At 30.8% G+C, this 14756-nt stretch overlaps 1 protein-coding gene across 1 annotated transcript in view; it reads left to right on the top strand.

Annotated features, from left to right (window-relative positions):
- The first annotated feature begins 5918 nt into the window (after positions 1-5918).
- Positions 5919-14756, top strand: part of LOC129966853 (uncharacterized) — a 47544-nt gene continuing 38706 nt past the window's right edge. Inside the window, exon 1 of the mRNA XM_056081445.1 lies at positions 5919-7242. Within this exon, the coding sequence (XP_055937420.1) occupies positions 6024-7242 (1219 nt within the window). The 5' untranslated portion in view covers positions 5919-6023. The remainder of the gene's footprint in view (positions 7243-14756) is intronic.

Below are 14756 nucleotides of genomic sequence, written 5' to 3'. Positions count from 1 at the left end.
TTCCAATTTCCTCCGTTCCCTCAGGCAATCAGGAGAATGAAAATGACACTTCTAATAGCACCTCTCGCATCCTGTGCCCCCCCCCTCCCTTCTTCTCCCTCTCAAGAGGCCTTTTTTTCCCTCAAATGAGGTAAAAGTCTTCGGTTTCCTTCCAGAGACATCCTGTTGTCTTTTTCTATGGCAGTCCAACGAGATTTATCGTTAGTTTTGATTAGTTAGTCAATCAGATGATATCCAGATATCTGGCAAGCATCTTTGAGTTTATTTTGGTTCATTGAGCATTTCAGGGTTAATAGGATTATTTTTGATGAGACTTGTAAAAGTTACTCAAATAGAAGATTTCTAAAAATATTGGTTTATCAGTTTTTGTTTATAATAAGCTCGATTTAGAGAATAAAGTAGTTTAGTTTGGTGATTGCAATCCCATTTCGTCTAACACATCTAACGAAACCCATGATTCTAGGACTCGGCGGAAATGTCTGTTCTATATATAAAGTATCTGTTGTTCATCAAAGCGACATTGAATAGGTAGCAGCTTGATTTGGCTCCTTTTTATCGGAATAGAACAGGGCTGGTTTTGACATTAGTTATTAATAGACCACAATAATGAGGGATATTAAATAAACTATTTAATATTTAATATATTCTTTAGACTTCTGCCTATCATAATAAATACTGAATAGCAAACTGTAAATACATTATTAAATCGGAAATGCTCCTCCAAGTAAGCAATTTTGAACCGAGTTTAGACGACGATGGTTGATACTTGAATTATCAATGAGAGACAGTTAAAGTGTAAAATAAACAATTTATCTAAAATGAAATTAAACTAATGATAGACAATTAAAATGAAAAAGAAACAATTTATCTAATTTATGCAGCGTATAAATGGTATTTATGGAAACGTACCATAAAATCATTTGTTACAACAAGGATTACTAAAATGACACTTGGAATTACAAAGAACATTATTTCTAAAACAAAACCATTTTTTATTTCTAAAACAAACAAACAAAAACATAAGTGCAGTAGGGGTGGAAGGTAAATGTATTTGTCGTGCGAGATATATGATATAGATTATTTTACACTTTAACGGGATGCAGATCGTTATTCTATGAAATAACTAGTTAAACCATGAAATACAAGAGAGTTTTACACTTTAATGGACACGATCAGTTATTTCATGGAATAACTAGGTATTCTATAAAATAACGGATTTCATACTTTACCGGTAACATATATATATATATATATATATATATATATATATATATATATATATAACCACATTACCAGGAAAATTAATTATGCTTTCATTACCACTACGATGTTATGGAACTTGGCTCCATTAGGATGGTTCATGTACACAATGAATAGAACAAGTGTAAGATTATTAAAATAACAAGCCTTTATTACAATTGACAATTAGCTAGTTAAAAATATTTTGTTGACGAAACCATGAACACCAAATTATATATAAGAGATTTAATTTGAAAGTAAATCAATCAATATTCCCGGCGAATAGTTGATCGCCAAACATAGCTGGTACTTTATTGGACGAGCGGATGCCACTACTATTTCTATCCCATTACGAATATCAACTTACGGAAAAGTCATAAATAACGCTAGCTTAAGTTTTCACTTGTAAAAAAGATGAAATGACATTCTTGAAAGTCAAGGAATCTATGTCCTAGACATTTTGAGCATTTCATTCTAAGTTCTTTTTATTATTATTATTATTATTTTATAGAAATAGATTGTAAGTGGTAGTAACCACTTCTACATAGGGAAACTCTAGAAATTTATAAGCAATTGCTATTTCTATATATTCATTCTTTTTTTTCAAAAATTTTGAACGGAAAAAAAAATCCATGGAATGTTCTGAAAATTATATTTAAAAAGTCAGCATCTAGATTTTAAAAAGAAATTTGAGAAATTTGCTTCAGTGTGTATTTCATCGTAATCCAAAGTATAAGATTTATTAGTATTCGGCCAGGCGTTCATCCTCTATCTTAAATATCTATTCTCATTGTCTTAATTTCTTTCTGGTGAATGGAGCCTTCTTTAAAAAAATTTTCATAGCATTAGTTAATATAATTATTTTAAACAATATAAATCAAAGACAGCAATCGACTTATTTAGCTAGTGTTTTAAAGATTTTTTTTCTAATAAAATTTTAGTTCTATGATATCTGATGTTTATAATGCCAATCATTTGGATTATTTTTTCACTATTTCCAAAACAATCTAACAAATTTTATTTTAATCTGTTTAAAAAGTTTGAGAAAGAAGAAAAGTAAAAGTAATAAAAGGAAGTATAGAAGAAAAGAGAGAATTTAACCATACCATACACCTCCACCCTCCTTATTGCTCTACAGAAAAAGAAAGAAAGAAATACCTCCGATAGCCAAACAAAGCCAAGTATTCAAACACCCCATTCCAAACAAATCGGAACAGATCCTTAGAATTCTCGTAACCCGGTATCTCTCCTCTTCTAATTGAGGGTCCTCATCACGTATGGATGAGCAATTCAAAGCGTCCTTCATCTCCTCTCGCCAGAATCACGTTTTTCAGAGGGAGGGGGAGGTCGAGTGGACGACCCCCGGGGCACCTTCTCTTCAGACGCCTACCTGACCCTGCGTTCTCACGCTCTCCGTACCTGCCTTCGCGCCAGCGGAAATTCCATCCCCCGCTAATGAAAGAACCGTATCTGTTATTACCCAGATAACCGGACGAGCAGCTATTGTGGCTTCGCAATTATTTTGATTTAGAAAATCGTTTGCTATAGAGTACGTTAAAGGGCAATATTAAATTTCGAAAGATGTTTACGCTAAAATAGTGGATGGAAAATGTCATATGCTTATTCTATTTCACCTTGCATGAAATGATTTTCTTTTATTTGTTTTTTTTTGTATTTTTTATTTTAGAAGATAATAAAATACGAAATAGTTTATGCAAATAAACGCTCTTTACTTTAACTCATAAAAAAAATCTTTTGTTAATCGTAGGTAAAGATTCATGCAGAATAATATTTTGAAAAAGAATGCCACGTTTTAGATAATAAATTTTCGATGTGAAATCGAAATTATTTCTTTTATTGTTATTTTATTTCTGTTCAGGACGAATGCCAGGTTATTATTGTTTTTTTTTTTTTTTTGTCAATTTAGAATAATTATATAATCTCAAAATAACACATGATTAATGACCTAATGCGAATCTGATGATTTATTAATATTTTTTATAACCATCATTTTTTATGAAAGTCATCAAAAACATTACATTTTCAAACATGTACTCACATATATAAAACTTAAAACGTTTTACTGGACGCAAAAAAATCTAATATTTTATAAAACCACTGAATTCAGAAAACTTTTTTTAAATCATTTTTAATATACTAAGAATTTTTCTTTCGTTCATATATCACTTTATCTTATCACATTATATTATTCAACAAATCAATTCACATAGGTTTTTTTTTTTGATTGGTCGAGGATACATACACATAGTCGACATACATATACAATACATAGTCGATACATATACATTCAAATATTGAACTTAAAAATGTCATTCAATTTCTCCAATATAAATAAATTTCATTTTTTTTTTTTTTTCTTTTCCATATTGAATCATTTATTTTTATGCGGATTTCTGATATGAATTTAAACTTACGGCTATTTGAGCGAGAATTTGTTGAGGAAAATAAGAAAAAACTATTCATCGAACTTGTTTTTATTGAAATGTCTTATAAAAAGAATCATTACCCTTTAATCTTCAGATTCGAATTTTAGTATGTATGCTGAAGTTATGTTTTAAACAAGAGAAGTATTTTTTAAAGAAATAAAAAAGTGGCCCTGTTTTTTCATGCTAATGAAATCTGACTTATTTCTGAACAAAAAAATTATTTGAAACTTAAATTCTTCGATGAATAGTTTTTATAAGAAATTCTTTGTTATATTATTATGGACCATTTCAACAAACCTGATATATAATTTGTAAAAGTTTTTTCTCAATAATTAAGCACAAATCTGAAATCCCGAATTTATTTTCAGTATTTTGAAGAGATATGAAAGAAATATTTGGAAAATATATTACAATAAAACTCGATTCGAATGTTGCGCATTTTGATGTTTAACACATTACGAATGGATCACAAGCTTACTTTTATAAATTGAAAAAAAAAAAAAAAGGGAGGGGGGTAAAAATCGCATGAAAACACTAGTTATTATAATTATAATAGTGTTAAGCAAGAGTTCATTCACTATTCCTTCTCCTGTATCATATATTCCGCATCTTTCTTGTATTTATATGCATTAAAGGGAAAAATTCAGAGAATACTTCTTTTATTGTATTTGTTTTCAAATCAATAGTTAATGTGTTATTATTAACATTAAAAAAAAAAAACCTTTTTTAGAGAAGGGAGGGAATACTAATTATTTCTTTAAAAGTCGTGAATGCAAAATAGTTTAAACAGAAAGTAATTACTTGATTAAAAAATGAATTATATATAAAAAAAACCTCTTTTTAAGCTTTTGGTGAATACGTATGATTCAAATGCTATTTTCATTAATATATATTAAGGACTTTCATCCACTTTACGTCTACAGCATTAACTTCCAGATAAAGAAAGTAAATTATACCTGTAGTGTCTCTTTCTTTACTAATAACAATGATGGATGTGTGTGCTGGCGCTTTACAGGCCAGACCATTTGGCATATATCTACCAAATTTGGCACATATATACCATGGATTGTGAAACTGTGCTAGTCGAAGAGATTTAAAAAAAAATTTTAATTAGAATTTTAGTTATATAAAAATGAAGCTGAATTTTGACAATTTTTCCAGGATAACTTCCAAAATATCATTGCACAAAAATAAATATTACACCGTTTCAAAATTTTAAAAATTGTCTTTTTGATAATACCACTTTAATATTCGAGCAAATTTTTGTTGCATTTTGGTATTTTTTTTTAAATTTTTTTTATCTAATTTGAAACAATAGAGTACATTTTTGACCAGAAATTTTAATCACTTTCAATGTTCCGTAAAATATTTGATCGTGTGATTTTTTTCCACTGTTGAATGTTAAAGAAGAAGGTTTCTGTTGAATTTGTAAGACAAATGAAAAAATGAAGTTATTATATCACGAAAATTAGAAGATAGATAAACTGGATATTCATTTTTTAAAATAATGCTGTGATGTTATGGGAGGGGCTTCCATTATACTGAATTATTGAAACAATAAATACTTCTAAAGTAAGACAATTAAAGTAACATGGCTTTAATGGCAGACAATTGGGCAGAATCATGGATATGAATTTTTATCTAAATGATTTATTATGTATTAAAAATAACCCATATTCCCAGCGAATCAGCTGGTCATCACAGGCTGCTAGTTTATAATAATAACTTCCAATTAACTGTATGAGTTTTAAAAAATAAATTACTTTTTATCATTGCTCAAAAAATGAAATATTGTACACAAAAAATTTGAATAATTGTATATACGACTGTATAAGTGCATGTACTTATAAAATTAATTATTACATACATTTTAAAGACTTATTCAAAGTTAAATAATTAAGTTTCATATTGCTCAAAAAAGAAAAAATGATGTAGTTGCAAATTTTAAATTTTAAAATATCAACGTCAAGACGTTGAACAATATTTCAGCTAATAATTTATTCTTTGAAAATATTATTTTTCTGAATCTTCCTCGAAAAATAAGTACAACAATAGGAGATTGCAACTTTGTTTTGATCCCCCCCCCCTGAGAAGGTACAGAGGAATCAAATATCTTTTCTGAATCCAAATATTGCCAAGAGATGGCGGTAGAGTAGGAATAGATCCCTTCTCTCCCCCTTCTTCCCTCAGCCGACGGACAGAGCGACTGCAGCCGAAACTATTTACGCAGTCGCGATCCGTTCGCCGAACAAAAAGGTGCATTTGAGTTCTTTTCCCGCGCGTCGTCTCTGGTGATGTGCAGCGATCGATTCTGCTCTTCATTCTGTACCCATAAAGATGGCGGAATTTAACCGCTCCCTGAGCATTCCTGTAGAAGTCCGCACCCGTTCCAGGAATCACGTATCCTGCCCGAGGTGTAGGGTGGACCCTAGTCACATATCTCGTCAATTTTGGGAGACATCAAGGCCCACACCGGATATAAACATCACCAACAACAACACTCTTGAGAGCAGGCCCAATGGATACCCCGACCTGTGCAGGCGCTCCAGTCGTTCTTACACATCACCAGCCTCGGTGCACCATTATCAAAATAGGGGACCAATTATCAATAATCCATCAGGATATCATAATTCTATCAGCAATAGTGGTTTGATTCGGTATTCCAATGATTCTCATTCCACCCGATCAGCTGGCGATACCTGGAGGATCAGAGGAATCTTAGAAAATCATCCTCCTGATGTGACTCGAAGAGCAGAGTCCAGCTTCGGGAGACTGCCGGACGTGACACATCACACTCAGGCAAATACTGCCAACATCCAACATGCCAGGACACGATCGGTGCCTGTTGGTGGCGTTTATGATTCCAGAGTGCCATCAAGTAGCTCTTATGATATACATCACCAACAGCCTCAACCTCAGGTGGTGTCCAGAAGTTCAACTCAAGGCATTATCTGTGCCAGAAGCCACCAGGATGGCTTACAGCACACTTCTTTACCTACTACTATCATTTGCAATAATAGACAACCAGAGACCTCCATAATGCAACCACAACCGCGACGAGAACCGTCAGGTATTGTCGCACCTCAACTGAAAAGAGACCAACCGTCGACCAGTAGTACTAGTCCTTGGGTAACCAGAAACGTTCAGATAGACAGGCAAGTAAGTGCAGACATTTCAAACAGGAATCATCAGAATAACAATAACAATAGCTGTAATCTGAATTGGTCTAATCAACCTCAACAACAACAACAGCAGCAACAGCAACAGCAACCCCCTCAACATCAACAACAGCCCAGCAGCAGTTGTTGGAGGCCAAATACTGTGACTTCCACGCCTCAGAATGTTCTGAATCAATGTCCACTTCCAGATCTAGTGACTCCAAGAAGACAAGCCAGAAAGCAATGTTGTGGCTTATTAGCTACACATAGTGTTGCTATTAGGTGGTTAGTTGTGGTTATAGCCGCTTTGGGGCTTTTGTGCTCAGTTGTTGGAACTATTGTTGGTGTTGTCAAAGCTACCGGAAGAGAGCATCTCACGGTGGCCCTTTTACTTATTGGTAAGTCAGTTATCTTTTTTTTTATTTCATAATTTTTCACTTGTGTTGAGATGTTTCTTTTTGTATGTTTTAGTCCATTTACTCGTAATTTGTGACATAATTGTTTTTAGTTTAATTATTTAAAATGTTGAAGCAAAAATAGATATCAGTTGATAATTATCTAAGTTAATGAATTTTGGATTGAAATGAAAAAATGAATCGTAATATCTCTCTTTAAAAGGGAAACATTAGGTCACTTGCACAGCAGATTGTATACAATATTTTAGGTACATTGAGTTGATAATTTGTGATTACCAGAATTTTTGTCTCAATAATCATCTATATTGAAGGATTAATAAGAATAAGGAGAGAATTGTATTTATTTTAAATGTCTTCTAATGAATAGATGTTTTCAGTAGGTAAGTATTGGAACAAATCTATCCTTGAACGTAATTTGCAAATATGCTCAGCTTTATTTTTGTAATTTTAATGATGAATTCTGGAATGAAGTTTCCATATTTGGTTGGATCTCATCGATATGTATAAAAGCTTAACTTTATCGTGTTTGTAACGGAATTTTAAATATTTCCTCAAAAACAGGAATTTGTTAAACAACAACAAAAAAAAATAGCTTTCTTAATTGTACAGTCTTTCTCTATATATTTATAAAGAATTCGAAATTAGTTGTATGATGCCCCTCTCGTCTTCACTCTGCAAGACCTGTGAGAAAAAAATAATTATTAAGTCTTAGTTCACTAAGTTTCATTTAAATTTCCAAACTACTATTTCTCATTGAATTACTTTTTAGTTATTTTTAATGAACATTTCATTTTCTTGTTTGTTTTTCAAAGGTATCATGTAACAAATTTTTTATAGAGGAAATGGTGCCGTGTACAGTAAAATTTTCAGAAGCTCTGTTTTGGAATATCGAAGAATTGTTGTTCTATAATTTAGTTGGAATTATTCATGCGTTTTATAATTAAACTATGAAAACTACACAACTAATTATTATTAACTAAAGTGTTCAAGAAATTAAATTTTTATAAGTGTAAAGAGCATTTTCATGCATAACATGACGGCAAAGAATAATGCTTTTCCCCTCTACCTGTACGAAATCTTTTTTAATGTGATATTTTGTTTTAAAATTCTGGATTTGTTTGTGAGTAAAATATAAAAATTTGAATAATTTTCAGAAATTTTTTCTTCATCTTTGTTTATATTTGTTTTAAGGATTTTAATGCATTGTTGCCTCTTCTAATTAAAAATCGATTTCAGAATTATTTTGTGAAAAGATAATAAATGGAGACAGTGAAACATTACCTTTAAAGAAAAAATAATTTAGCATATAAATTTGATCTTTTGTATTGTATTTTAACTCTGTTTCATTCACTTTCTGTTTTTTTTCATTCATCTGATTCCCCGATTGATGAATTTTGTTGAGAGAGACCTTTGATGAAATGACCGAATGATGTTTCAGTCTTTCTGCGCAAGCGCAAGTTTTTCGTTCGGGATGATCATTTTTTTATAATAAACTTGTATGTATATCTTTTTTTAATGTCAAGTTAGATTGACTGATGCATACATATTTTTCTCATTTTCAATTTTAATATTTTTAACTAATACTCTTTTTTTTTTTTTAACACTTTATTTTAGAGAAAAGATTAAGACAAGTAGATTTACATTTGACATTTATTATTATTTTAAATATTTTTGGCCGCAGCTTTTTCATCGAATGTTTTGGCTACAATACAAAATGTGAATAATATTTTCATGCTTTGCTTATTTTCGTTCATTTGTTTGTTTGTTCGTTGTTGTTTATTTCTTGTATAATGCAAGAAATGAAGAATGAAACGAATTAACATTTTTCAGCTCTAGTATTGTATTGTTTTTATCATACGCATCAATATTATAATATTTTAATGCCGGAAATAATATTTAAAAAATAAGATAGTTCATTTGCGAGTCGACTTAAAAAAAGTTTTTCGACTACTCTATTACGAATAAAATTAGTTAAATGTTTTTAAATATCGCATCTTTAAACGTGTTGTATCTTTTTTATGTTTAAGAAATTATTTTCAAAATTAAATGATAAAGGGGAAATAGCTGCAATGTAAAACTTCAGAATAACATATTTTCTCTTATATTATGGTTTTAGAACATATTGCGTTCGACAGTGGATTTGGGCATCTTACGGTCTTAGATAATGCTAATAATGAAATCCACCTATGAAGTGAAGGCATACTAAAACAGTTTAGTAAATTTGTCAGTTTAATTTCAACTTTCGACATATTTTTAACGTAATTAAGTTATTGATTTATGCTATATTATTTTTTATTTTAGCAATTGTGTGAAAATATATACGTTGTTATTTTTACAATTCTTGACTAAGTGGCATCCACGTTTTTACACTATATTATTTAAGCAAATGCTCAATATTTACAAATATGTTAACAATTGAGTGAACGCAATGAAGCTGATTGGAACATGACCAGTTATAATTGACTAGGTGGTATTAATGTTATCCTAATATATGTAATTCATTCAATTTTTTATTTTTTTTTTATTTTGCAACAGGGTTTATGAAACTTTTAAATTCATCTGCTTGCAGCTCCTCTTCATTAAACCACCCTAGGCTGCTGCATAATTGGAAATTCAGAAATGATATGGAATAGGATAGTAGTACTGATTTCTTGATTTAAAAAATTATAACGCAAGTGATGCAAAGAATGATATTATGCCTAATTTCCCCCCCCTTTTTTATGGGGGAAAGCAATGCAACATATACAGGTTAGCAGATTTAAGCTGCAGACAGGAGGGGGGGATTCACAGTCGGTGGATGTTAATTCATGAATTTACATCCTTTTCCTTCTTGCTGGAATATCATCTGCCCTTTCTTTCCTCTTTTAAAATCGGATCGAACTCTTCCGCAGCTGTAGAATGCTATGGGGGTTCCATCTGCCCCGGTCACCTGGCACGCATGCGCCACGCTCCGTGCATGCGCCGTGTGCGAAGCGGCGGATATCCCTAGCAGCTGATCCACAGGAACAATGATGGCGCGTTTAGGAGCCTGTTCAGCCTAATAAACGCGCCCTGGCTAATCATGTCCTCGCCGCGCACGGAATAATTAATTGTGAAGTGGATTCGCTTTTGGCTTTGCAGAAGACGGAAGTAGGCACCACCCCATTCATATAGGCATTGGGCAGAATTTTGAGTTTGCCAATTTGATCGCTTCACCAGTTTTACTTTTTTTAGGGGCGGTTGTCATTGAACTTCATCTCATTTATAAAACTTGAAAGCAGTAAAGCCTTAGGGCAGATCTTTCTCTTTGAAAGTAATTAATGCTTTGTCAGAAGGTGATGTAAACATTTTGTTTTATTATTTTTCAGCAACTAATATTACAGCGTCACCATTACTAATATAAAATTAGGTATATAATCTTCCCAAGAGATAATTTAAGCATTTTACAGTCTTAAGCAATATGCATTAAGAGTCCCCCCCTGTCTTTTTATAAACTCATTAATTTAGTTTTATATTTCAATACAATTTTAATTTAATCAATATTCTAATGATTTATTTTAAATTATTTAATTTTTTATTTTTATTTTAGTAACCTTCAGAAGATAAATATGTTATTATTTACTTATAATTACAAATATTTTACAAATTATAATTACAAATTATTTACTTATAATGGTTTGCAATTTTACAGTATCCTAATTTGTACACAGTATTACTTAAGCAGACGCTCGTTGTTTATAAACACCGTAAATATAAAGTGTTCTAAATGGAACATAATCGAACCTGAACTACTGGACGAGACAAGGTTTTATATTAATCTAATATTTTATAATTCATTGAAGAGGAATCTATTTATTTGGCAAATAATATCTTTTAATCCATTTACTGAACTACCTTTAATCCATCTGACAGCCTTGTAGGAGCAGCTGCCTTCAGCCACACACCGGTCATAGACAGCTAGCTGCATAATCGAAATCCACCAACTGCATCTTTTAAAATATTTTTGGAAATTGAATGCAAGTCGGTTTATAATTGCAAAGCCGAGCAGTTTCTTGTTTACTTGTATTCTCAAATCTTTTTTTGGGGGGGAGGGGGGAGGTATTTGCAACATTGGTATTCTACTACACTTTTTGGATGATTCACATTATATAATATGAAATCAATAATCATGTCGCTACTTCTTGTTTCACTGCAAATTTCTTTTTTATGAGACCCTTTTCCCAAGTTTTACTGAAGAGTGAAAAATTCTGGGCACGTTTTGTTGGAAAAATATGAACTAATGAATTTAGTCATTAATTTTGAATATTCATAAATTTATTTCATAGCAAATTCAGATAGAAACGGCAGAATGTGTCTATTTTGCGGAAAATGTTTTTGTTTTCTAGAAATATAAAACATATTTAAAAATATATTTTATAAAACATCTATTTGAATCTATATGGAAGATTATCAGAATATAGATTATCTGTAAGATGATACGTAAACCAGAATTTAATTCTTCAAATCTGTGCGTCACATTAAAGCTATCAGACTGCTACAGTCTTAGTTAGTTGCTCTGATGTCAATTTATGTGACGTCATTGTCACATGATAAAGGTAATTAATCTAACTATATAATGCTATACATACAAACTATATAATACAATATATACTAACTAATTAACGCAGATAATCTAACTGCAAGTTATGTTTTATTTTCACAACGCATTATTTTTTTTTTTCTTTCGATAAATTAGTAAAAATAAAATAGAAATTCGTAAATAATTTATGCACTTTTGAAATCTAAACTACGAAATAGATTTTCTTCAAATTTTGCTCACAAATACTATAAAACTAAAGAAAGAGTTTTATGAAAATTAAGTGTTAGTTAAAGAAATAGTTAATATTTTATTAATAAAGGACATGAAAATATTTTTGTTGTGAAAACGCCGAGCACGTCAGCTAATATATAGTGTGTTTCAAAATGGAGTAATTGCAGCACATTTGATGTGTATGGATTGATTCACAACAAATCCGTCATGAAAGCGTGGATTTATTCCACTAAATTTCTCGATCTTTCGAAATCGAATAATAAAAAGAAAAATATGTATCTTAAAGTTATGTTATTTATACAAAATTTTTAAACATGTGAAATCACTTACTCATTTACTTTAATTCATAACACAATTTAATTTCACCATGATGTAAACAAAAACCTCTGTCAAATCAACTCAATAAAAAGAGGAAATCAAAATTTAAATTACAGTGCTTATATATTAGATTCTCTTTGTGCGAGTAAGATAAAATATTCTATTTTTTATAAAGTGAAATTATGATGTGAATAAGACAGTATTTCTTCTATTGCTCATAAAGTTGTTCAGAGAAATAAAATAAATGGAATTTAAAAAAAATTTGAAAATAATTGCTCATTTATTTAATTCATAACCCAACTTAATTCACCCTTTTTGGAAACAAAAATCTGTTTAAATTGAAGCAATTCATCGCATAGTTATTCTGGAGGAAAATTAAAATCTCACGGCTTATATACTGGATTCTGTTTGTGCAGGCGATGTAAAACATAATTTTGACTTGCTGTTAAAAAAAATTATAAGTAGTATGGGAGGGGGAAATGAGTAACTCTTTTCATGAGAAAATGTATCTCATGAACCAGACAGTCTAAATTAAGGCAAGATATCATCTCAAGACTTGATTAAACTTCGTAGCTTATCTGAGCAAGTGTCGTATCCAAGGCGCGTATGCTCATCTGTTGTGATGAATTGTCTCGAATCTACCCCCATAATTCCCTTCATTACTTTTGGCTCGCCGCCTACTTGCGTTAGCCAACCTTGGAACGCACAGAAAGAATCATTATCCCGACAAGAAGTGACTGCATGAATATCAAATTAGGAGATTGCGACCCCCTTGAAGGAAGCGACGTGAAAACCGAGAATTCTTTTTAGCAAAATAAAAATCATCACAATGCTGTTGTTTAGTGCTCTCTTTTGTTATGTAAGCGGAGGTTATTGTGGTTGTGCTTCCTCAAATGAAATTTCCTTTTAGGACAGACAAAAGATGCATTGTGACCGTCACAGGAAATGTAGCAATAAAAAATTCCTAAGGAGATATAATTCATTACATCTTCATGTCAAGCATTAAGTTTCAAATGCACATTTTTAAAAGTCACCCCAAAATGCCATTTTTTTATTTCTTTTTATATGAAAATTTCTATTTATAACTTATTCTTCTGTTGCGATATGGTGTGTGTTACTGAATTTGAGCAAAATCGCTTTCATTGAAATTGAATAATGATAACTTTATTTAATTGTAATTTACATCCAAGGAAATTAATTAAGACGTTTTATCTTATTTCGTAAATGATTATTTTAAAAAATAAATATAGTATACTAAATAAAATTTTTAAACGAAAGTATATTAAATATTTATTTAAAAATAAATAATTATTCTGATTCGATGTCCTAAATTAAACGAATCTCGCATATTGCAGACAATTTACTTGCAGCTGTTTTCTAATAAATAAATACTGGAATTAGAATGCTTTATTTTATTTATTTATTTTAATATGTGTGAATCTAAAAAGAAAAGTGTTTTCATATTATAAACAATCATTTTTCCACTGTCTTAATACATGTTTGGTTTGACTGTTAGCAAATCTTTATTATAATTTTATGTGTGTGAGGGTGTTGTTTACTGGAAGCATTTTTTAAAAATTATTTGTGTAGTATATTTAAGGAGGTATTTATCTGAGGGAAAATTCAACATCTTGCTAGTTACAAGCAATGCTTTTTTCGTATCATATAGTAAGTATTTCCTCGATACAAGTTTTTAATGTTACAGTTTCGAATCTGAAGGTCATTGATTGCTTTAAAAAGTATATTGGAATATCCAAATGAATTTGTTACGACTTTAATTAGAATATTTCATTCAAAATGATCTTCATATTTTTAAACCGAAGGCAAAAATGAGAAGAAAAAAAAACAATTTTTTTATTACAAATATTTTTGGAATTAAAAACCTTGTGACTATACTTCAATCATTTCATTTTTCAAAAATATCTTCACAACAGATATTCTCTAAATTTTCTTACATTTTTTTTAAAACTTTGGTTCTCACTCTAAATCATTTATATAAAAATTTCTTATTTGCACTAACTAGACCCAAAAATGGATAGCAAAATTCTTAAAAAGACTTTCAGCTCTGGAAAAAGTCAACGTGTAACAATTTTCCCGCCGTTCTCGCTGAATCATGCATTCTGTTTTTCTGGTTTACGGATTACCTTCACAAAAGGCGATTGAAATTTGAAGAAACGAATTTTCGCGCCACAAAGTTTCACCTTCTGTTTTCTTTTGTTGTGCTGTTTCGCGCCAAAAACGCCCGCAGGGGGAGATGGATTCTTCCATGGGAATCCATGAGTGAATCGGGAGGGGGGTAGTAAAGGGGCACGTTTTCTACCTGACCCCCCGACCTTTCAACTCAGCTTTCATTCACTCTATCCGGTAAGAATCTCGATAGGAACATTTC

The sequence above is a fragment of the Argiope bruennichi genome, chromosome 4, assembly GCF_947563725.1.
Source record: "Argiope bruennichi chromosome 4, qqArgBrue1.1, whole genome shotgun sequence".
In the NCBI taxonomy this organism is placed as follows: Eukaryota; Metazoa; Arthropoda; class Arachnida; order Araneae; family Araneidae; genus Argiope; species Argiope bruennichi.
The sequence above is the reverse complement of the archived record's forward strand: the minus strand, read 5'-3'. Positions and strand labels throughout refer to the sequence as shown.